General features: G+C 43.9%; 1 protein-coding gene across 1 annotated transcript in view; it reads right to left on the bottom strand.

Moving 5' to 3' along the window:
- ERC2 (ELKS/RAB6-interacting/CAST family member 2) overlaps nt 1-25,941 on the bottom strand; it is a 1,053,591-nt gene that overhangs the window by 885,283 nt on the left and 142,367 nt on the right. Inside the window, exon 3 of the mRNA XM_069084575.1 lies at nt 14,033-14,449. Within this exon, the coding sequence (XP_068940676.1) occupies nt 14,033-14,449 (417 nt within the window). The remainder of the gene's footprint in view (nt 1-14,032; nt 14,450-25,941) is intronic.

Raw genomic sequence — 25,941 nt, 5'->3', positions numbered from 1 at the left:
TGAAACAAACAGGGTGAAGTGAATTACCCAGAGTCACATAGCTAGCAAGTGCCTGAGTCAAATCAGAATTCAGGTCCTCCTGATTGCAGGCCCAATGTTCTATCCACTGTAATCCCTAGGTGCCCCTTCCTCAAGCTAAAAGGAAAGACCAACAAAGAAGAGGATAGAAGACGATGCCCCCCCAAAAGATATCGGATGGAGAAGCCCAGGGTTGCTCAATGAACCTGGCGACTAGAGAATCTGCTAAAGATGGCAGAGAACAGCTTCTTGACCAGACAGCAAGAGGAGAACACCAAATACAGTGGCTGAGACCTCGGATCAGGATATTGGACATTGGCACCAAATACAGTGGCTGAGACCTTGGATCAGGGCATTGGACATTGGCCTACCCTGGAGCCCATCAAGTAGGGCCCACAGGTTCTTGGACAGTCCCTGATCTTGCTCTATTGGTGTCATGAGACTTTAGCAGAGATTGACCCTGAACCACTGGAGATGGGGGAGAGGGGGAGAGAGCAGCATTCACCTGGAGATGGGGCTACAGAACCATCCCCTTGTGAAAAAGGCTGACAAGCTAGTTCAATTTCTGTTCATTACTGCCCTGAATAATCTATGTTCAAGTCCTTACAGTTAGCCTGTTGCTTGCAAGAGGAAAATTGAATAATTGAATATCCCTAGGGGAGAGAAAAAATTGGTTGGATTCTCTTATTCCTAGAAAGGAGACTCTCTGAGTGGGAGTGGGAGCAGTAAAGACTATTAATTATTGAGAAGCCTCTGAGATAGAAAGTCAGAGTTTTGGGTTCTGGGCAAAGGGTTCCATCAAGAGTTAATTTACATTTTAATTGCTTCACTATTCCTGGATGATTAGAGCTCTCTTTACCCAAGGACTTGTTTCACAGGCTAAGACTATAACCCCACAAGCGAATGGACCAAACCACCAATAACCAAAATCAGCAGCTTCATGCGATCAAAACCAATGCCTAGAACACGCTGCAAGAAGAGAGGGTTGTTATCAATTGGCTTTTGATTTCTGTGTACAATAGTGATGTGTTCTGCATTTAGACTGAGTTCTGCTAATGTTTCCTTTTCTGCAGCTGTATTTGTGTTCAAGACATTCCTGTGGACTCCACGACAATTCTCGAGATTTCAGTGAGTCACTGCAGCTGCTAAAATCATAGCATTCACTCAGAGTGCACAACAGTATTATTGTATGCGGGATACTCATACATATAAGACCAGTGTCTTATCTGCTTTGTATGGCTGCCCATACTAAAGCACGACTGGGAATCATGAAATACTACTATCTACAAAGAAATGAAATTAAGGATCACCCAAAGAGCTGCAAAGTATTGCAGAGGAAGCCTCAGCAGATTGCAATGCATTATAAGCAACGAATTTAAAAAGGAAAAGTGGGATCAAAACAGTTGTCAAAGAAATGAATGCACACAAGATGGAATGGTTCCAAGAAGAGAATGAGAGGTAAACTATGGAAAGCCTGTGAGCTCCACTGATGATGACAGAGAGAGAGAGAGAGAGAGAGAGAGATGATGGATAGATGGATGGATGGATAGATGGATAGATACATATATACATAGATAGATGATACATACATACATACATACATGAGAGATATAAGAAGATAGGCAGAGAGATTGATTCATAGCTAGGTAGATAGATAATTAGATAGGCAGGTAGACAGAGTGATAAGTAGATAGATAGATAGATAGATAGGTGGATGGATGGATAGAGATACGGAGATAGGTAGTTAGGAGACAGATAGATGAGGGAAAGTGCGAGAGTACATACATTTATGGAAAACTTTAAGATTTGCAATGCTTTTTATGCATATTATTTAAATTAATATTCTTACAATGTCAAAGAAGTGAATGACAGGTCACCAGTCCATTGGATAGCAGGCTGGTGAGGAAATCATGGGAGGATGTGAAGCCGAGTTATGCAGAAGAGGCAGACAGAATGTGGTATAAACACCATCCTGGATAGCTGGAAATATCCAGAAGGATTAGGTCACGGATGACCGCTAAGGTGCATTCTGGATCTACGATCTGTCAACCCACATACTGAGAACTGAACTTCCACCTGCTACTAGAAGACCTTGCAGTAGGTGACTGATTTAAAGGACAGAGATGACCTCATACAACCGAGGCCACCAAACCATAGTAAGGTCAGTCAAATGCGAGACCAAAAATTGTTCCAGCATGATTTGTTATCAAGTAAACTTTTTTTTTAAAGTTCTCCTGTGGTCATTTCTAAAAGAATTTGCTTTTGTTGTTGTTCAATCATTTCTGTCATGTCTGACTTTCTGTGATCCCATTTGGGGTTTTCTTGGTATAGACACTGGAGAGATTGGCCATTTCCTCCTCCAGCTCATTTTACAGATGAGGAAACTGAGGTAAACAGGGTTAAGTGACTTGCACAGGATCACATAGCTAGTAAATCAGATTTGAACTCATGACCATGAGTCTTCCTGACTCCAGGCCCCAAGCTCTTTGTATTGCAGTGTCCTCTAGCTAGCCTTTTAATAGAAAACATCATTAAAATTCTCACTTGATTAGTAAAACTGAATTTTCTCAATCTCTTGACTTACTTTTTAGAAGAATATTTTGTAACTGTTTGTTGGAAGGAGCCTAAGGATTCTTATTTTTTACTTTCTTCAAGATGCAATTTAGGTTTTGACTTCCTGGCTCCCTCGCATGCTCTATCCACTCTAGTCTCTTTATTCCATGTCTCCCTCTAGCAGACTGGAAGCTCCTGGAAGGTAGGAACCAGGTTCTGTTTTGTCTTTGAACCCCCAGAGCCGAGGACAGGGCCTGGCTGTATGTTTTGTAAATCTTTATGGAATGAATAAGGAGGAAAGACCAAAGAGTGCCTAACTCCTTCCTTATTCATTTCAGTGAATCAATAATCATTCATTAAGAGCCTCCTATATGCCTGGTACATTCTAAGCACGAGGGATAGAAAGGAAGGAAAAAATAAATAAAACAAAACAAAATTCATTTCTACCATTTCTTGGTCTCGCCAGTAGACTCAAAAGTGACAGAAAAGATTCTTGACATGCACACCAAGAGAAGCGTGGCCCAGAATCTGACCTGAGATGTCTCCTGCTCATCTTGGCTAAGGGGGATGTGCGCTGGCTTGGGACTCGGAGGATCTGGGTCAATGTCACAACGTTAATGCTCAGTGTGATCTCTGGCAAGTCCCTTAGACTCCTTGGGCCTCAGTTTCCTTCTCTGTAAGGTGTAATGATTACATGGCTTCTCAAGTCCCTGCTGGTTCTACTCCATGTGTCTCCCACTGAACCCTAACCTAAAATAAGGTAACCAGTGAGAAGCAATATAAATGAAATACTGCTGCTATGGGTAAATATGATGGGATAGAACCCAGAGTGAAAAGTGAGAATTTGGAGTAGGGAATCCATAGGGCCAGTAGAAGAAAGAGATAAACATGCAGAGAAAAGAAAAGGATGTATTCTTTAAAATCCATAAAGGGTACCAGATGAAAGAACTATAGAATTAAAGGAAAAAGGAGAATTTAAAAAGAAAACAAGGAAGAGGCACAGAAGGGTTCCAAGGGAGATTTGTCTTTCCCTAACATTAAGTGGCCAGTTCTTCCCAAATTAATATTTCAAGGTTATGGAAACAAAACATAAGATCCTCCCAAATTTGTGTGATGAGCCCACCAACCCTCCGTCCTGATGAGCCACTCATCATCTGAGGGCAGGCCTAGGATGGTCCCTGAGGATTAATTCCCTGGAGTTTAGAAGGTAGCAAACCTAATCCACACCCATTGGAAATGAAATGAAAGCCAGCCATTTACACCTTTAAGCCTCCTAAACAATCTGGAGTATCACACTTACTAACTAAGCAAACCCATCCACATTCTCCGGACCTCACCCGATACCTGTGATCTCTCTGAGCTGATCACCAGGAGCGTGAAACCATCTATCGCGGCTTGACACTGACACAGTTTGAAAGAGTCTCAGATTTCCAAAGGTGATGAACAACAAGGAACCACCACTGTGAGGGCTCCATCTTGCCCAGGATGCTCCAAGTCACTGCCTAATTCCCATGCTATAAAAACTGTGGCCCCAAAGTCCATGGCAAGTAGACCATGGGCATAGCAGAGGTTCATTTGCACAGCCCCGCTCCCAGTAATGACCCCTCCAAGGCATGATCAGCTTTGGCCTAGGCCCCCTGGTCTGGAGGGCCCACCAGTATGGGCCTCCTCTGGTCCAAAAATCTGCCCCTAAAATGCACACATTTCTGTTTATCTTTGTGGAGAAAACAGGCTTCTTAATGAGGACCCCTTTGGTTGGAGGGTATATTTCTTTTCAGCATATTAAAAGACATAGATGGGGTAAAAGGGAGAGACCAGAGGGGATGATAGGGATTCTTGGCTTCACTCTTTAAGGTACTCTCTGAGCAACTGATTAGATGAACATTTTAAGTCTGGCCAAGAGAAATAAAGGAGCGAGAGGAACTAATGAGCCTAATAAAAAGGTACAGTCTAGAGTGGCCGTTAATCTCAGTAACGAACTTTCTGGGGGATGAAAAAAATTTGGTGTTGATAAAGCATTTCCTTAGTCCTGACTACCGGCTCCTTTGCAAAGAACTCACAGTAAACACAGACCGTCTGCAAAGCATCTGTTCAATTTTCTGTAGGAGGAAAACTTTGTTGCATTAATAACTTTTAAAAAACATACACTAACTAATGCAGGCTGGCAACTCAAATCCTCCCATCAAACTTTGTTATTTGATCAAGCAGAGTTCAAAGCTAGAGGTGGGGTGGAGAAGGGGTGGTGGAGGACTCAAGGTTTGCAAAAGCTCGGTAGAAGAGAGGAAAAAAAGGTCTTCTAATCAAAACTTCAAGTTTTAGAGTCGAGAGAGCACAGAAATGGAACCCTTTGTCAAATGGGTCAAAAAACTGGGGTTAAAATCATGGTAGATGCCAAATATGATTTCAGCATATTTTTAGAGGAATATGCATAAATGATCGCTGGAATTTTAATATTTGCCTTTACTAGCGATTTAGGGGGACTTTGCCGAAGGCAAAGGATTTTTTTTTTTACAGCAATAATAAAAAAATACTTAATAGTACTTAGAGTAAAGCATGTGTGGTCACCATGTTTTAAAGGGGAAAAAGAAAAGGTAATACCTAACATCTGTGCTAGATTTCCACATGATAAAATCACCATAGTCTAAAATTCTCCTGAAGCTATGGGAACAAAAAAAAATGTTTATTTGAAAACTAGGAAGAAACCTCAATGGTATTGGGGCTGGGGGAGGGGAAGAACAGGACAGGAACCCATGGATTATAGGAGAACCAGCAACTAATAGAAATAAATCCAGGAGTCAAAAATGTAAATTTACGAATCTTTTCAGATTCATAACTATGACCTTCATGCCTAAGAAACACTGGGACCTCAGTATCTTTTATCTTCCCAAGTCCCAATATACACACCCCTCAGTGTCTTAGACCACCAATACACCCTGGCCATTTATGTTAGATTTTTTATTTTCAGAGTCTGTCTTTTCCCCCTCCTTCTTCTATATTCTTTTTACACATTTGCTGAATCTACCTTTCACCTACATGCCAAAGTTGTTTCCTTGTTCACATTTAATACCTCTCTAACTCATAAGGACTGAGCTCTCTCCTAGTTCTGCTCCTCCTGTCTGCCTGTTCCTTCTCAATCTCCTTGACTGGGTCCACACCCATACCTCCCTCCCTACACATAAATGTACCCCAGAGCTCTGTTGGATGCCCTCTTCTCCCTCTCTACTCTATTGCTTAGAGATTTCATCAAGTCCCCTGGGTTCAATGAACATCGATGCAGATAAATCCCAAATCTATTTATCCAACCCAAATCACTCTCCCAAATTCAATCTCACATTACCAAAAGTATGTCCAGGAGACATCTCAAACCCAATGTGTCCAAAACAAAACTTAATACCTGTCCCTCCAAATTCTCCCCTCTTCAAACTTCTCTATTTCTGTAAAAAGAGAAAAATTTGTGCATAAATACAAAATAGTTAAATACAAGATAATTTATATTTAAAGATGGGGAGGGAGACTTGTAGAGGGGAGAGAGAATCAGGAAAGATTTCATGCAAAGATGGTGCTAGAGCTATGTCTTAAGGGAAGAGAGAGATTCTGAAAGGCAGAAGTAAGCAGGAAGTAGACTTCAGGCATGTGGGATTGCTATTGCAAAAGCATGGAGGGAGGAGATAAAATGTCCTGAGTGAGGAACACAGAAAGGTCAATTTGTCTGGATAGCAGATTGTAGGAGAGGGAATAACATAGAATGAGGTTGGAAGGAATATGGAGGGGCCAGTTGGGAGAGGGCTTTAAAAGCTCAGCAGAGGTGTTTCTATTCAATCCAAGAGGCAATGGGAGGGCACTAGAGCTGGTTGAATGGGGGAGGAACATTGTCAAGCCAACACTTAAGGAAAATCACCTTGATGATTGTGTTAGGAAGGGAGAGATGAGGCAGGAAGACCAATGAAGGAGGCTATTGCAAGAACCCCGCTGAGATGTAAGGAGGGCCTGAACTAGAGTTGGGGCTGTGTGAGAAGAGAGAATGGGATACACTCGGGAAATGTCATACAGGGAGAAATGGTAAGATTTAGCAAGGACCTGGATATGCAGAGTAAAGGATAGTAAAAAGCCCAGTATAATGCCAAGATTGCAAGCCTAGGAGACTGGAAGGTGGGTGGCATCTTGGGTAAAAACAAGGAACACTGGACAGAAAAGGCAATGTGGTGAGATCTGTACTGTAGGAAGATGACTTTGGCAGCTGAGTGGCAGATGGACCAGAGTGAGGAGAGACTTGGGGGAGCAAGACCAAGCAGAGGGCTGTTGCAATAGTCCAGGAGTAAGGTGATGATGGCCAACAAGGGGTGAGAAAAAGAAGGAGGGGCAGGCAGACAGGTAGGAGGAGAACCAGGAGACAGCTGAGTCCTTCTGAGTTAGTAAGAGAGGTGTTAAATATGAACAAGGAAACAGCATTGGTATGTAGGTGAAAGACACATTCAGATGACCTGGAGGTTGCAGACCTGGACAACTGGGAAGATGGGGTACAGAAAGGTCAAGAAGGATAAGAATTGAGAAAAGCTCATTAGGTTTGGCAATTAAGGGACAACTGGTGATTTGGGGGAAAGTAATTTTAGTCAAATGAGATTGAAAGTCAGAGCACAGACCACATTGCAGACAATTATATCAAAGGATTTTTAAGAATTATGGAGACAGGCTTGTTTAAAGGCAGTATAGAAGGAACTAGTAGTGCGTTTGAAAATTAGAGAGCAGATGACTGAAGGACATTTCTATTGGAGAAGACAGGATGGGAGACAATCAAGGGATAGATGGTAGACCTTGGCAAAGAGAAGACCCATCTCATTAGCACAATCTTATGGGAAGGAAAAGAGCATGGGGGGCTCTACCAAGGGGTTTCAAGATGAAGAGAAGAGCAGAAAGTGAGAGCTCTCATTAAATGACCTAAAGCATTCATTTATCTCATAACTCCACTACCTCTCACTTGGACTCCCATTTGGGCTCCTTACTTCCAATCTTTTCCCTTTCTTATTTATCCTCCACATGGGGAAAAGGGAAGAAAACAATTTATTTATTAAACACCTACTATGAGCCAGGCACTCTGCTCAGTGCTTTACAAATATTATTTTATTCTCACAACCCTGAGAGGCAAATGCTATTATTAACCCCATTTTATAGTTCCGGAAACTGAGGCAAACAAAGCCTCCCTGACTTGGCTAGAGTCACCCAGGTAAGTACATGTCTAGGGCCAAATTTGAACTGGGGTCTTCCAGATCCTAAGCGATTCCTCTATCTGCTGCACCAAATAGCCACCCAATCAACTGAGGTCATCTTGGCCTGTAGTCTCTTCATCTGGAAATGTCAACTTGTAAAAGAAAGGCCAGAGTTTGTCTAAAAGAATGCTAGCCCAATTTTACATATTATCTGGCACGGATCTGACTAGAGCTCAGTCAGATTATGAAGGATAAGTCAAGAAGCTGCTATAGTCAATGAAAAACTCAACCTCCATCTTTGTTCCTTTTTGGTGCTTTTTTAATGTAATAAAAATCACAATAATAGTATTTACATAGTGGTTTTAGGTTTGCAAAGGGACTTACATATGTTTTCTCATTAACCCCATTTCACAGATGAGGAAACTGAGACAAACAAAAGTTAAGTAACTTGCCCATGGTCAAATAGCTACTAAGGACCTGAAACTGGATTTGAACTCAGGTCTTCCTGACTCCATGTCCACTGCTCTCTCCACTCTGCCTCTGATTATGCTGAGTATTCTACTTTTCCAAAAACTTCGAATATCAAGTGTTTCAGGCTCTGATGGCTATTTTTTTCTTTCTTGATTCACCTTGAATAAGAAACTGCTTCTCCCCTTAATACTGTACCACATACTAGGACCTAGCACTAGTAATAGTGATACTAAGAATTGTAAGTCACATCCTTGGTAGTTGACAAAGTGCTTTCTTCACAGCCTGGTTTGAGGCCTCTAGTGCTGGCTTCTGAGTCAAGGAGACAGTGATTTCAATCTTACTCCAGACGTTTGCTAGCTGTGTGACCCTGGGCAGATCACCTCATCTCTCTGACCTTCAGTTACTCATTTAAAATGGGGATAATAATAGGACCTGCCCCTCAAGAGTTGGTGAGATGATCCAGTGGTGACGTACATTTAGCTGTTTGTAAACCATAAAGTAATGTGAGTTGTTACAGCTTTAAGCTTCTCTGATGACATTCACACAGAAATAGTCCTAGAACATCTGGCTATCTTATTACCATTCTATTACAGAACGACTGGATTTTTAAATCCAGTAGATTTTTTTAATTGAATGGAAGCGAGGAGATCTAAGCACATCTGCTGGAGCGTCACCGAAAACAGGCCAACTTTGGGCCAATTCTAGGAGCAGAAAGGATGATGAGGACAGTGTAGATTCCCCCGTTCCCAGGTGGTTTTGATTTCCTCCACTGGTGTTCTATATTTGGCAGCTTTTCATTCCACAGAGTTTGGAGGTAGTGAGTATGTCATCTAGTGGCACCCATTAAAAGTGCTCTTCATAAATTTTCCATTTTTTCTTGACTTTTGTTATGTTTTGTTTTTTGAGACTGGTTCTCCCCACCTCACACATGCTAGAAGTTCAGTACCTGCTCGTGGGACCAATCCCACTGTTATCAGAAGGGGAGTTTTGACTCTCTCATTGATCATTTCAGCCCCTCTTGGAAGCCTGATGACACCCTGCTCTCAGGGGCTGGCCATATTGGAGCCATTCAGTGTAGATACTCAATCAAGGTTAGCCCTCCTGATGCTCAGAATTCCTAGGCGTGAGCAACCCACCAACTTCAGTCTCCCCAGCAGCTGGGATGATAAGCCAGGACCACCACACCCTAGTGTTCACAAATTTTTAAAGATCCATATCCTACTTGGGCATTAATGGTAGAAATTTCATCTATGGTGATGCTTCAGTCACTGCTCTCTCCCTCATCTCTGCCTTCTGGCTTCCTTGGCCTCCTTCTATTTCAGCCTGAGTCTCGTCTCCACAAGAAGCCGTTCCTGGTCCCCTTTCTTGCTCTGAGTTTACCCCTAATTTACCTGGATACTGTTTCTTTGCGTATGGTTGTTGGCATGGTCTCTGCCCCCATTAGTCTATGCGCTCCTTCAGGGCAGGAACTATCTTTTACCTTCTTTCTTTGTATCCCTGGTACACGAAGTAAGTGCTTTAAACAAATACTACTTGACTTTGTGGAGTTGGGGTGTGGGGTGTTACATTTATAATCCAGGGATTTGTTATCTATAAATCTGAATGACAGAGCTTCTGATGCATAATTCTTTGTCATGTCTTCTTTAATATTGCTATTTTTTTGAATTTTCAGTGATGTGCTACACAGTTTCTATCATTTCCTTACAAAATCTTCATCATCACCATCACCATCGTCATCGTCATCTCATTCCTCTCACTTCTTTCCATGGGGCTCAGACAAAAATCGTCCTGGGCCAGATTGCTATCAAAATAGTATTCTTTCATACTGAATGAATGAAAAGGGATCTTTTATTCCCTTACTATGTGCCAGGTGCTATGCTTAGAGTTGGTGATACTATTACAAGCAAGGCAATCCCTGCCCTCAAGGGGCTTATATTCTAATAGGAAAAAACAATACTTAACAGAGAGCTGGGAAGAGGGTAATGTCCTACTGATGGGGACAGGTGGATAAAAGAACTACTTTTGACTTAAATGAAATTTGTTCTTACTATCATTGGAATTGTTAGCAGGTAACACAAGGGTTATCTCCACTTGACAGATGAGGAAACTGAAGCTCAAAGAGTGAAGTGAATAATTGTCCAGTGTCACACAATAAGGAGCCATCAGAGTCAGGATGGGGATCCACTTTGTCTGACTGCACAGCTCATTCTCTAGCTATGTAACTTTGGGCAAGTCACTTGACCTCTGTGTCCCTCAGTTTCCTCATCTGGAAAAACAGGGACAATGACAGCACCTGCCTTTCAGGGCTGTTGTGAGGAGCAAATAAAGTATGTTGTGAGGAGATAAAGTATGAAATGCTTTTGCCCGGCGTGAGTAAGGGCAACACAAATGTGAGTTGTTGTTATTTTTAATGCAGAAAAATCCACTCAGAACTACCAGAAACTTCTCCTGTGCTGCCCTGGCTGGGTCCCTCCCACCACACTCCTTGAGCTCTGGGCTGGCAAGGGCTCTTGGAGCTCAGGTCTCTCTGTCTCTCATTCCACAGGGACACGTGTGGCTCCTTCTCCTGGCACTCACCAGATCAATGGCTCCACTTCAGAGCCCATCATCTCCTACTGAAATAGCAGCCGTCAGGCCAGCAAGAGGAATCACCTTACAGAACCACATCAGGAAGCTCCCTCATGATGCACTGGGCCAGTTCCCTTTAAATCTTTCCCCATAACCAACCTGTAGTAGCTCTCACATGCCCATTGAGAAGCTGCCCCCTTCCTACTTCTGGAACCCACGATTCCATTCCTTCAAATTCCCAGAATTCCCTAAATGGGTTCTAGAGAGGAAGGAAAGACAATACCTCCTCCTGGGGCTGGTGCCTAAGAGGGCAGCTCTTTTCCCAAGAAAGAGAGTCTAACTTTTTTTTTGGAGGGTAATTGGGGTTAAGTGACTTGCCCAAGGTCACACAGCTAGTTTTTGTGTTAAGTGTCTGGGGTTGGATTTGAACTCAAGTCCTCCTGACTCCAGGGCTGGTGCACCACCTAGCTGCCCCCAATCTAACTTTTAAAATGGATCCAGGTTTGATGCAAAAAGACTGACACAGTCAAGGAGAGACCAGCACTGGGACAGCTCCAACTTCTTGGACTCACTGACTTTAAAACTAAGAAATCAGAGGAGATACAGGCTACACAGAGGCGGGGAAAGAAGGAAGATGCTACCAAGTGAAAGGGCGTAATGTCATTTAAATGAAAAGCCCTGCTCCCTTCTCCCCAGGACAGCACAGAAGGTGTGAGCCCTTCTCACTCAGGGAGCTGGGGAGTGTCAGGTAGAAGAAAAGGAGCCAGTCCAAGCACCACAAGAGCCCCCCCAGGCCCCTGACGTGGCAACAACAATGACGTCCCGCATTTACATGATGTTCTATCTTTCCTTCTGGTTTTACCTCATTTAATCCCCACAACATCCCGGGAGGCACGTGCTTTTGTTGCCCTCATTTTACATTTAAGGAAACTGAGGTACAAGGAGGCTAACACTAATAGCCCTGCTTCGCACAGTTAACAAGCATCTAAGGCAGGATTTGAACTCAGGCCAACCTTCCTGACTCCAAACCAGTCCCTTTATCTAAGGGGTCACTTCCCTGCCTTCATGATCTCCTTAATCACTTCTCTCCTGTCCAACTGTCCTTGGGCATCCCAATGCCTGTTCCTACCTTCAAAGCATTTGCATCCTATTAGAGCAGAGGTGGGAGAGAGAATCAAATGTAGAAAAGCACAAAACAAGTGGAAAGTAATTTCTGGGAGCTCAAGGAGGGCAATAGGCCCAGGGAGTCTAGATGTCCAAAGCTACCTAGCTGTAAGTGGCTAAGGTAGGATTTGAATCCGGGTCCTCTGAGCCCACAGCAATGATACATTTCCACTGTACCATGATGTTGAATTTTATCCCCAGTGAAGTAAAGTCACTTGTTGGTCATTTGCTAATTCACAATACTGGAGATTTTCCATACTGGGAGTTCCCTAATGTCGATGAAATCATAATAAGCCTAGATCTTAAAAACAGAAACAAAATAAAGAATGAAGAAAAATTAAGAATGGTTAAATTCTTCACTGCTATTTTTTATAATTCCCAAGATCCTCAGTCAACCCCTCTCCCTAGAGGGAAATGTTGGTAGGACAATGTCTCATAATCCCCCTCTTCATCTCTTGGGACCCCTTTGGTCTCCCATGTCAAGGGCCAATGTGAGCGTCTAATGTCTCCTACAATCATCCCTTGTGGATCTATGTGAACACAGCTGGGATCTCACCAAAGTTACCGTGTCTTCCTGGCCTGATTTTCTTTTGTAGAGTAACTTTAAGTGGATGGACCCAATGACAGACTATGCCCACTGTTCCCCATGACCATAGACCTCATGGTGATACATGTTCTGGATCCAATAACTCTTATCTCCCCTGTCTATGTTTCCCTATAGACAAGTTGAGATCTGTGGAAGCCACCTCTATTCATGACTCCAAAAGTCCCCAAGTACTGCTTTAAAATCCCCCAATCCTCTGCAGCTCCTCCTTATGACCTAAATAGTTAGGGTCAAGCAATCTCTGAAAATATAGTTTAAATTAGCTTGGGGTTCAGAAAAAGAGAACCTTCGATTCAGAACTGAAAGGGGTCTCAGAGGTCATCAAATGCAACCTCCTTATCTTACAGATGAGGAAATGGAGGCCTAGGAAAGTGACTGAAGGTGGGAGAAAGGGAGGCCCACCATCCTTTAAAAAAGAAAAACCCAGTCTTTGGCATGGCATTTAGAGTTCTTTACAATCTGGTCTCATGCTATCTTGCCTGACATTTCTCATGACTCCCCACCAAAATCACACACGATGTTCCATCTCCTCATCTCCACCTCTTAGAATGCCTTGGTTGTCTTTAAGATTCAGCTCAAGCATCCCACTTTTCCTAGACCCACTGGCTATTGTAGTTTCCAGGGTCTTCACCTGCTGACTCCACTCCCCACATGGTGATTTTGCACCAGCTTTGTATGTGATCTGCCTGTATGTAGACACTCAATGCTGTCTCCCCTGCTAGAGTGTGAGCACCTGGAAGGCACCAGCCACCTCACAGCTGGCTTATCTTCTCCACCACCAAGCTGCATGCCCGGCATGGAGCAGGTATTCAATTAAAGCTAATTAAATCTCAGAACAAGTGATGGAAGATGGGAAGGAAGCTTGCATTCACTGAAGGGGAATCACCAAAGGTATGTAAATAACACACCAAGAGGAACATAACAAAGACAGGGAATGTTCTACCTTTGACAGAAGCAAATGTAGACTACCCTAAATAGATAACATTCCACATCTGGCCACACCATTTCATCTGTCAGTCATTCTGGGCCCGTGCATCCAGTGTACTTCCTACCTAGAAAATTCAGTTGTAAAAATATTTGCCCTCATTGTTTGGCCAATTACCTGTTCACTCTGTTCCCTACTGACCAGGAGACTGGATGAAGAGTTGAAACTTGCCAATTATTAGAGCCACAGGGAATCGATGCTGCAAGTAAGACCATTTTGGGGGCCCTGTTGTAAACAACCTTACCGTGACACATGCATCCAAGCTTGGGGTTCTTAATAAGCATGCACCAACTAAAGTATGAACATGCAGTGAGAAAAAAAAATCTTGCTCAAGAAACATGCTCATCCTAAGCTATAAAGCACGAAGGGTAAAAAATGCTCCAAAGGAAGAAAGGCGAAAAGGAAAAATGACCCCGATGCCATGCCCCCCAGCGATACGTTCCGAAGCAGCAGTCCTGCCCTCACCTCTCTCAGATGGATGTTCTCCTTCTCCTTCTGGTCCAAGATCACTTCTAAGTGGTTCACCTGAGACTCCGCCTCGGCCATCCTCCGGGTTCTCTCATTGTCGTCCTCCATGCCCTTCGAAGGCAAGCCCTTGCTCTGTAACATTTCTAGGAGTTTCTTGATGGACTCGTCTCGAGCATTGAGGGTCTGTTTCTGGGTTTCAATCCTCAGCTCCATCTCTTCCAAGGTCTTGCGCAGGAGGAACAGCTCCTTGGCCTGGCGGTCATGCTCGGCTTGGAGCCTCCGGAAATTCTCCTCTGTCAGCTCGATGGTGAAGTGCTCAGCTCCGCGGCTGCCACTCTCCTGCTGGAGGAGATGATTAAGGTCCCTCTGGGTTCGGAGCTCATCCTGAAGAGCCTGGATTGTCAACTGCAGATGCTACAAAGGAAGAAGAAGCAAGAGAAGGGGGGGAGAGAGAGTCAGTGAAGATCCCAAAAGGGTTCCCACTTGTACCCAACGTGAACATGTCATGTTAGTCATGAGATCAAAAGGAGCCGGGATGGAGTCTTACCAAATGGCCTCCGTCGTGTTATTAGCAAATGGAAATGTGGGAAATTAGTTGACACTTGTCAGATGTCTTGAGAAAATATAATGCACACATACACACACAAAAAAAAATGCTGTTAGTGTTGGTTACAAGTGAAATAAACAAAAAAAGGGTTGTAAGTTAGGTGGTAGAAAGGGTTAAAAGTGAGACATCCACACACAGACCTAGAGGTCCACAAAGCTCATAGACTCAGCATTCCTTGTTTTCTAAGTCATTCAGTAAAGGAGCAAAGGCTCTGACCCCGGGGTCTGTGAATTTAGGGTGTGTGTGTGTGTGTGTGTGTGTGTGTGTGTGTGTGTGTGTGTGCGCGCGTGTGCATATATTGTAATAAATATATGTATACATATGTGTGTGGTAAATAGAGTATTTATACTGTATATATTTACTATAGATATACAGTATACAGGTAACATTTACTGTATTTCAACATAGGCTTCCTCTGTAACCCTGTGTACTTTATTTTTATGCATTTAAAAATATGATTCTGAGAAGGGGTCCACAGGCTTCACCAGACTGCCTTCCCAAGGCATTCATGATGCAAAAAAAAAAAAATGCCCCTGTTCTAGCAGCTGCAAAGCACATTAAATAATGCCAGCCTTAAGAGGGAGGAATCAAGGGCAGCTAGGTGGCACAGTGAATAGAGCACCGGTCCTAGAGTCAGGAGTACCTGAGTTCAAATCCAGCCTTGGACACTTAACACACACACACAAAAGCTAGCCATGTGACCTTGGGCAAGTCACTTAACCCCAACTGCCCTACCTTCCCCCTCCAAAAAAAAATAAAAAGAGGGAGAAATCACAAGGCTTTGCCCCTGCTGCTTCTGTCACTTACTAGCCGTGTGACCCTGGGTAAGTCAGTTAAACTCTGGAGCAGCTCTAAAAATATGGGCCCAAAAGACAGTGTCTGTGTGTCTCAGGTAACTATCTCAGACTTAGATTCTAAGCCACCATTGGGTTACAGGATGGAGCCCCTTATGTTGACCAAAATCCTAGATCTCTTCCTCCCATTTCTTTTTCAGAGATAAAGGGTCACACATGGATACAAATACTAGCGCTCCTAAGGAGCAGACACAAAGAGGCCTCCATTTTACAAGGACAAAGCTGCAAACAAGCTTAGGAAACAGGATTACTGTATCTGTAAGCCAAAGGAATACAAATGCACACACAAACACACCCAACGGGATGAGGGGCTAGGCTTAGCAAAACGAATGGCTTGCAAAGAGTGGACAAACCTTTGTTCTCCTGGCATCCAAAAACTGAACGGCATGGCCAATGAAAAACAAAAAAAGAAGCAAAAAATCAACACAAAGATACAATGCAAGCAAATTGTGCTCAACAGAATCGAGCTTAACTCAACAGAAAGTACCTTCTGAGGAAAAAAAAATCAGTTCCTTAATACAGCAGAGACCCACAAGCATTGCAACATCTACAGCACTGAAGAAGCTTGATAGACTGGAAGTCAAGAAAGAAAAACCAAAAGCTGAGCTTTACCCCCTTTGGTACATGTAACTCACTTCAAGTGTTCACTCAAAGTTTGCGTAATATTTAGGATGAGGGAAGCACAATCTTCATACACACACAGTTCTAAGTGGAGGTAATCTCAAAAGGCAGGACTGGAAAAAGGCCTCTTGCAGAAGGCAGGGTTTGAGCTGAGACTTAAAGGAAGCCAAGAAAGCCACAAAACACAGGAGAGAAGGGACAGCATTCTAGGCATGAGGCACAGCCAGCGCAAAGGCGTAGCATTGGGAGATGGAGAAACAGCATGTAGGAGGGAGAGCAAGAAGGCTGGTGTTCCTGGATCTCAGAGTTCCTGCTCCAGTCCTAAACCCAAGAAACCTACACAGTGAAGGTGCTTAATATAATGAACGACTGGCTCTCTCTGATTACCACATGTGCATGAATCCCAGAACCCCAACTGGACTGGAAATTCCTACAAGGCAGGAACCGCGCCTTGCATTTCTCTTGCCAAAGAATCTATCACCAGTGGCTTATAGGCAGTTAATTCACAATAAACTATGTAAATTAAGCATATCTGTTCTGAAGATTTTTTTTAAAAATCACACTTTCCATTTGCATCAGTTCATGTGAGTGAAACGCATCAGACAATTTAACAAGAAATTATCGAGAATTCAGTTCAAAAAGCACCTGCTATTGTCGGGCACCGTGCTAGGCCCTGCCCTCAAGGGGCTTACATTCTGCTCAAATGCAAGCATCTGAATCACTGGAAGGCTCATTCCTGTGAGGTTCCTGTCACTTAAGACATTTTTGAAACTGCCTTCGGTGCCTGTGGCACATTCCCTTTATCCCCTCGCTGGTTGGAAATTACTCACTTTCAATGGTGAATTTGATTTGAGGGACAGTTAAAGTGGTTCAGCACCAAAACTGATGAGGAAGGTGAGAGATCAGACTGGATGGTTCTACTTTAGGTCAGAAGGAAAGTATGGCTACAATGGGGAAAATGAGACTGGCCTCCTTCCGTGCCCAAAAACTAGCTCTAAAAGAAATTCCACAGAAGAGTCAATTCCAGAAGAAAGTAAACTCCTTAAGAACAAGGAGGGCTCCATGTTTGTCTTTGTAACCCATGTCTAACACCATGCAGCGTTAGTGGCAGAGAATAAATGTGTTGAGCTGAATTTAAGAGCTCCCAGAAAAGTTTTAAGCAAGAACAGCAACACTGGAGTAAGCGCACTGTCACCCAAGGGGACTACTTTGCAGAGACAATGCCTACTTAGATCTAGAAGTTCTAGTAGGTCCCTGGACTCCCAGTGTCTGCAACCCTAGAAACTGCCAGGAGCAGACTCCCTGGTGAAGCCGTCCTCCAGACTACAGAAATCCGATGTCTAGCAGACAGATGTAAGTCTGTGTGAAGGAGAGATTGCCCAGCCACACCAGTGCTAGCCCATGGCATTACCCAGTTAGGCCCCTGCTGGTGCAGAGACCAGATATGACCCATGCCACACATGGACCAGTTGTGGCTTTATATTAGGCAACTACCAATGAGAGAGAGAGAGACAGACAGACAGACAGACAGACAGAGAGACAGACAGAGAGAGACAGACAGACAGAGAGACACAGGGAAAGAGAGAGACAGAGACAGAGACAGACACAGAGAGAGAGAGACAGAGAGAAGTATAAATACAAATGTATTTGTGTGTTTCACAAAAAACTACATCCGTGCATGTGCTGTTCCTGCTAGAATTTAAGCTCTCTGAGGGCGAAGCTGTTTTGTTTTTCTCTTTGTACCCTCTACTCCGGACAGCGTCTGGAACACAATAGGCTCTTAATAAATGCTAGGATGATCTGTCCCTTGGAAGAGGGGATTCACACCAAAGAGATCATAAATATCAGAGTAGCCGAATCTTTTCATACAGCCCCTGTCCCCTGGTGATCCTCACATCCTCTGGTAATACTAGGCTAGCAAGCATCATGATTTAAGCTTCCTTTAGTCCTATAAGAACTGAGAAACCCAGAGACACAAGAGTCAGCCTAGCATGCTATAAAAAGTACTGCTCTGCATAGGGAGAGATGTGGGCTACAGTTTCTCTTCTGCTTCTCACAAGCTATGTGAATGTGGACAAGTCACTGCCATTTTTCAGATTAACAGAGTGAGAGTGAGGAAGAAAAAAGTCATTGTATATGGCCAAAGGGAGAGGCTAGACCAGATGATTTCTTGAGGTCCTCCTTACCATTAGATACTATAAATTGCCATTTCACATCACACTGACCAATGTTTCAGATACAGAATTGAGCTGTTTGTATTAGCAACACAAATGATGAATTCACTCTTGTTTAAAGCTATAAACTAATTGAAGGCCTCTAAGTTAGGGGGAAGGGAGTCTGTTTGCCTGTGTTCCAGGAATAGGTATGTGAAAATCTCCCTCTGGATGACAAGGGGTCCTGTGGGTGGGAAACATCAGAGACCTTATAAGTTATGGCCCACACAGCCTGGGGCTGGAAAGGGAAAAAGTAACACTGGATTATTAAGGATCAGAAAACCAGAAGGAGAAAAAGAACCCAAAAGAGAGAGAGGAGAGACAGACATAGAGAGAGAAGAGCAAGAGAGGATTCAGAGTAAAATAGAAGGGGAAAAGATAGCTAAAAGAGAGCCCAGAAAGGAAGAACAAGAAGGAAATCCAGAAGAGGGAACAAAACAGAATCCAGAGAGAGAGGACACACCCAACTAGAAAGAAAACCCTGAAAGAGGGGCAAGAACAGCCCGAGAGAGACACAGAAACAAGGGAGAGATTCTAGATGACTAAACGAGAGAACAAGAGGGAGTGAGAACCAATGCAGAGTAAAATAGGGAAGAGAGAGAGAAAATCCATGGAGGATTGAAGGAAGTAAAGGAGAAAGAGACCCGCCAAATGAGACAGAAACACAGACAGGGAGTGTCAGACAAGCAGCTGTGCTTCGACCAAGAGAAGTGACCAGCGATAGCTGAGCAAAGTGAAGGGGAACAACACAGATGAAGCCTTGGGGAGCCTAGTGGACCCCAAGGAGATCCTCAGCCAGACCAGGATCAGTGGAGTTGAGACGGTGGCTGCTGGAAGCATCTGTTTCCAGGTAGAGTGAACTTGAGGGAGGTGAGGTGCAAAAGCCACATGGGGTTCTCCTTTCTTTTCTTCTAGGGTATCGGTGGCATAAAGCTGCCATCGATACACTGTGTGGCCAGAAGTATTATGAGAAGAAAAAAAACCTCTTAATTCAAGAATTATAAGACTCCAGTTTTAGCAAATCAACAAAAATTTTGCAAGGCACTGGTCCAGGCACTCTAGGGGGAAACAGAGAAGCATGTGGCCCATTCTATGTCCTTCCCGAACTTAGATGGAAGACAACAGACATGAATGTTTAATAAAGATCTATGAGTGACAAAGATGAGGGGGTGCAGGGCAGGGCATAATTAATCACTGAGGCAGACCTTCACACTGTGCTCACTATTAAGAATTGGGTGCAATGATTTCAAGAGCTGCAGGTTTTCCTTCTGGCCTTTCCAGCACTTACAACCTCTCTGGATTAACAAGCAAGCCAGACTCCAGAGTGCCTAGTCCACAGTGACCCAACCAAGAACATCATGCCACCCCGTCCAGCATCTCCACCACCTCTAATTCCCCCACCCACCCATATCCCCTATCCCCTGGCCCTCAGCACTCCCAGGAGCAGCAGCTTTGGCTCAGCTGGGCCTCTCCTTCTCCTAGACAAGCTGGCCCTCTTCCCTCTCTGCTTCTTCTCTACCTCTTAGAGAAACTGATGGGAAGTCACTGTCTGGCCAGATGTTTCCAATTACCACCCTGTTTGTCCGAGTCTATGGTTCAGCATGATTCAGCAGCCTTATCTTAAAGCAGGCCAGGCAACTTCCAAAGTCAACCAACATCTGCTCAAGCCCAAACAATTGTAAAAGAAAAAAAGAAAAGCCCTTCCTATTTCTCTGCAATACAAAATAGAAGCTAGGTATGTAGAAAACAAAATGAAGCCACAAAGTTGGGGAATGCCTCTGGGGGAAAATCTCTGAATATTGGTCTCTGTGGATATGAATAAGAGGGTTCCCATCTCCCACACAAGCGCTAAGAATAATATCTATCAGGTTCTTCATTTCACCCCATAAAAAATGCATTTAAAAGCCTTAGCAACTCAGGAACAATCATTACAATTCTCCCCTTCCACTGAGTGCCACCTTCCCTCTCTACCCCGTTCTGCCCCCCTTTCAATCACTCTCCCCTCCCTATACCTTCCCCACACCCTCAGGGCCCTGCACAGTCCAGCAGACTAATAGCAGCACTCTGTGGTTCAGGGTAAATGAAAGTTGGGCATGGTAAAGAACCAACCTCCCACCATTCTGGTGAATCCTTTCATCATCCTAAGAACCCACTGTCCTCTAGCCTTGGGAGTGCTACCAGCTTAAGGGCTTTGACTCATTCCAGAAGAACAAGGGAGCTTAGAACTGCCAGAGTCAACTCTCTTCCAACAGATTCTCAGTGTCACATCACATCACAGAGGGCAAAGGTCAGGTCTTCAGCCAACTCCATGGCATGTCTGAGGTCCTTGCTGAGACACTTCATGATACCTCTGAAGGTCCCAAAGGTGCGTTTATTAAAATGTTCTCCTTCTTTCCAAATAGCCTCTCTCCACATGCCTGTAAAGTCACAGTCTGGATAAAGGACTCATGTGAAATGGCCATCCTCGGCTGCCTGTAGGTTATCAAGCACATTGGTTCCACTGGTAGCTCAGCTCAATGACACACCAGTTACCAAGTTAAAAGGAAGGAGGTCTTTCTTGAGACCCCTTCTTCTGAGGAAGCCGCTTTAATGACATTGTCATTTTGTTGTCGTTCAGTCCTGTCCGACTCTGTGACCCCATTTGAGAACTTCTTGGCAAAGATATTGGAGAGGTTTGCCATTTCCTTCTCCAGCTCATTTTACAGATGAGGAACTGAGGTAAAAGGGGGTAAGTGACTTACCCAGGGCCACACAGCTAGTACTTGTCTGAGGTCAAATTTGAACTAAGATCTTCCTGACTCCAGATCTGATGTTCTATCCACTGTACCATCTCTCTGCCCCAGGAGTCAAAATATGGATTCCAATTCTGGCTTTGCTTGCTGTGTGGTCTCGGACCAGTCACAAGGCCTCTCTGGGCCTCAGCTGACTCATATGTAAAAAGAGAGGGTCAGACTAGATGATCTCTAAGGCCTAAATACTCTTGTTCTAACAGAAGACACATCTCCCTGAATCCACCTCCTCAGGGCTGACTGGGCTCCCCAAGGCTCTCCAAATACTACTCCAGTTTCAAATTTTTTGCCTTTTTTCCCCCCATTCTACTGAACACTTGCATAAGGGTAACAAATCCAGAGGCTTAATGGTTAGACTAGGGGGTTTGGGAATCAAAAAAGCCTGTGTCCACATGCTACCACCACTCTGTCAAGTCACTTAAGCCCTATGTGCCTCAGTCTCCTCATCTGTAAAACAGGTATAATAACACCCATAGTATCTACCTCTCTGGATGGTTGTGAGGCTTGAGAGAAAAAAATCTATCAATATGTCAGCTCCTTGAGAGCAAAGACTACTCACTTCAGCATTTGTATCCCAGAAAGCATTTAATAAGTACCTCTTAGGTGATGGACTGAGCATGCATCCAGTATCTCTCAGGCTTTCAAGTGACACAAAAATCCCAGTGATTCTCCTTCTTATCGCTCCTGATTTCTGCCTCCAGCCGCTCTGTTCTGTAGTCTCTGACTCATCCCTGCCATCCTCACCCCGCTCAGTTCCTGTGTCACTCGCCTCAGAGCCCATCTCTCGGTGACACGGCTGTCACCGCTGTGATTGGCACTTTGTCCAGCTTATTCTGGCTCCAACATGTCCATTCCTGAGCTGTCCCATGCATCTGGAACACGAAAATATCAAGCCCCTGACAGAGAGCTCTGACACAAAATCAAAGCCTCTGCTTTGCACAAAGAATATTCTTTGTGATTTTTTTACAGCTCCATTAAAATATGGACAAACTACCCTGTCAAATCAGTAGCTGATAAATACAGGGGCAACTGACCGGTATTACAACTAGAATGTCCAATTCTGCTGCCACTGACTGTGTGTCCTATGTGTACAAGAAAAGGCAGCATGTGAGTGTCAACCACACGGCCTGCATGTGGCCACAACCCTCCAGCGTGCTGGCACCAGATTAAAATGTAACTGGGAAATATCTAACAGAATTAACAGAAGTACAATAATGTGACTGGTTGGTTTTCCAAGTCAACATGCAGCCCACAGGGATGGGTGTGGGTGGCTTAGTGGTCCCAGTTCCGTTTGAGCTGGACAGCAGGAACGTAGCGGACAGAGGGCTGGCCTTGGCACCGAGAGCTGGCTTCCCATCCTGCCTCTCACTTACACTGACATACTTACCCTAAATATATGCAGATACTTAGTCTCAGTTTCCCAGGCAGCTCTAAGCCTATCAATCAGTTGCAAAAGAGGTGCTGATTTCTATGTTAACAGAAAAAATTCTTCCCCAGGATCTCCCAAGACCAATGAAATCACAAGTCTTATCCAAAAAAGAAAAAAAATGCAAGTCACTGCACTATAAACCCTGCTCTCCCAGAGCTTACAGTCTAAAGAGGCAGCAGGAAAGGCATGCTCACAAATCACTATGATCTAAGGGAGACTGGGACAAAGGCCAAGGAAGAACAACCCAGAGAAACTTCTCTGGGAAATCTGAGAAAGGAAAGCCCACTTTGCCCCATCAGGTTGGTATCAGGGAATTAGGAGAACTTGGTAGAGGATAGGATATCTGATTTGACCTTGAAAAGAAGGGAGGAATTTCAACAAAGGAGAGATGGGTAGGAAAGAAGTGAGATCAGTCAAAGCACAGGGATGGACTGAACTAAGAATGAGATAAGAGGGAGAGCCAGCCTCGCTCACTGCGGCTGAAACATAGGGCAGCCAAGGGGGCACAGGACAAGACAAGGAGTGGCTGTTGTCCTTGAGGAGAACCAGAATGACATCACTGTGCTAGAGTCAAGTTCCCATCTGTGCGACTGTGGCTGAGCAGACCAGCACGAGCTTGGGATGCCCCACCACAGGCCGAGCACTGATGGTCCGTGTGAACATTTGCGGTGGATTCTCTAAATTTGCCCATCCTACATTTGCTCTGAGCTGTTTCAGTTCTGCTTTGCTCACAGAGCACAGCATCTTCCCTAATGTGGGCCGCCATGCTGGGCGGTCCTGTGCCACTGTCTCCCCTGTCACACAATCAATCCCAGAGCCCTTGAGAGAAAATCTTGAGAGTGTCCTTATGTCAGTTCTTCTGACCACCATGTGAACACTCACCCTATGTGAGTTCTCCATGAAGCAGTCTGTAGGTGTAGGGTGTGTTCAGAGAAGAGTGGTACTTCTGGTGTGATGGCTGCCAAGCCCTCTTCAGGGCTGCTTCCCACTTTTGGTGTCCACCTGTCTCAACCAACTCTCAACTGTGACTCCAAGAAGCTGGAGCATGCGCAGAGGCCACAGCCAGGCAAACCATCTCAGCAGATGGGCTAAGCCAGGTTGAGGGTGACCGAAGGGTCTCAAACCCATTGGTGAGTTGGGGGGGGGGGTCTACCCCAAGCATTGAGGAACTGTGAATAGAACAACAGCCTCAAAGGTGGCTGAAGCAGGTGTTGTGGAGAGCTTAGAGCTAGGTTAGACAAAACAAGGCTTAAAAAGGTACGCTGGACCCCCTCCTGCAGTTATTAACACACTTTCTTCTCTCTCTCCAATTACAGTGCATTTCTTTAGAAGTGCACAGGGCGCACCAATCTGGTGGAAGACAAGCTCCTTGAGACCAAGGTCTATTTTGTGCCCTCTTTGTTAACACATTTGCAGCAGGTACTTAAAAAATGTTTGCTTGGGATCTAGGCTGTGAGGGCCATGAATGCCAGGATAGGGTGTTTATACTTGATTAAGGAGGCAATGGGGAGCCAGGGGAGGTCTTTGTGTTGAGGAGGATCATTTGGTGCTTTGTAAATATTACCCAGGCTTAGATATAAAGGATGGATCAGAGAGGGGATAGAAGTGAAGCAGGAAAGGGATGATTATAACAGTCTTGGCAAGAAGAGATGAGGGTCAGGACCAGAGGAGTCTCGTCATAAAGTGATAGGAGAGAAGAGAACAGATGTGTGAGATGCTGAGCCCAAGCACTGAACCCCTGGTATCTAAGTTAAGGAAGAGGAAGAAAGGAGACCAGTGGATCCCATAATTTGGAGTCATTTGAATAGAACTGATAACTGAAGCCAGGAGAATGGTGAAGATTGACAAGGACCACAGCATCACAGATTTCAAGATAGGAAGGACCTTTGAGGTCAATGGGTACAAAACTCTCTTAAGGAGAGCTGAGAAAGGGGAGAAATGTGTAGAAGAAAAGCACCAAGAGAGATTGCTCTGTATTCAATCTGTAAGCCAATGTGTCTCTAATAGCCTAGAATTTGATAAACACAAAGACCTCAGCTACTGGATAGGGACTCACTACTTAATAAAAACTGCTGGAAAAACAGGACAGCAGCAGGAAAGAAATTCTATTTAGAGCAACACCTCAAGCCTTATGCCAACATAGGCACCAAAGGGACACTTGACCCAATTATAAAAGGTCATGTTGTAAACAAATTAAAGACACATGGAAAATACCACCTGTGTGAACTATGGACGGAAGAAAGTTCATGATGAAACAAGGGATGGAGAGGATCACAGAGGATCAAATGGATAATTATGTAACAACAAAAACACCTTTGCACAAACAGATCCAATAAGGGAAGCAAGTAGGAAACAGCTTTGCATTAAGTTTCTCTGATAAGGGTCTCATTTCAAAGATACATAAGGAACTGATTCAAACTGACTGGAATAAGAGCCATTCAGCAATTGACAAATAGTCTAAGGATGAGAACAGGCAGTTCTCAGGGGAAGAGACACACATTATCTACAGTCACGTGGAAAAAAATGCTCCAAGTGACTACTAGAGAAATTCAAAGTATAGTCATTCAGAGGGTCCAATCTATGCCCATCAAATTGTCAAAGAAAACAGAAAAGGAAAATGGCAAATGACTTTGGGGAAACAGAAACATCAGTGCAAAGTTGGCTTGACCATTCTGGAAAGCAATTTGGAATTATACACATAACGTTACTAAACGGTTGACCATGCTATATCCCTGCTCTGACCTTCTGACTTTTGACTATACTATAACACTATATCATTAGGCCTATATCCAAAGAAACCAGAGAGAGGGAAAAGGTCCTATATCTACAATAATATCTGTAGTAGGTCTTTTCATGTGGTCAAGAATTGGAACCTAATGAGACACTCATCAGTTAAGGAATGACTGAATGAGCTGCGGCATATAATTATAATTATGATGGGAGTCTATCGTGTTATAAAAAAAATGAAGAAACTGGTGATTTCAGTGAGTCAAGGAAAGATTTGTGTGAACTGATGCAGAATAAAGGGAGCAGAACCAGGAGAGTAATTTATACAAAAACAACGCTATGAAGACAACAACTGTTAAGTCCATTAAGAACTCTGATCAGTACGATGACCATCTATAATTGAAGAGAACTGGCAATAAGATATGATATCCACCTCCTGACAGAGAAGTGATAGATTTAGGGTTCAAAAATATATAGACAGAGAGATAGGTAGATCAATAGATAGATAGGGAGGGAGGTAGATAAGAAGATGGACCAGAAATAACTGGCCGTGTAACCTTGAGCAAGTTACTTAACCCCCGATTGCTTTTTAAAAAAAGGAAGAAGAAGATGGATAGATGATAGATAGATAGATAGATAGATAGATAGATAGATAGATAGATAGAT

This window comes from Petaurus breviceps, unplaced genomic scaffold (assembly GCF_028583685.1).
Source record: "Petaurus breviceps papuanus isolate PSGF00001 unplaced genomic scaffold, PetGlider_PUasm1.0 174, whole genome shotgun sequence".
NCBI lineage: Eukaryota > Metazoa > Chordata > Mammalia > Diprotodontia > Petauridae > Petaurus > Petaurus breviceps.
The sequence above is the reverse complement of the archived record's forward strand: the minus strand, read 5'-3'. Positions and strand labels throughout refer to the sequence as shown.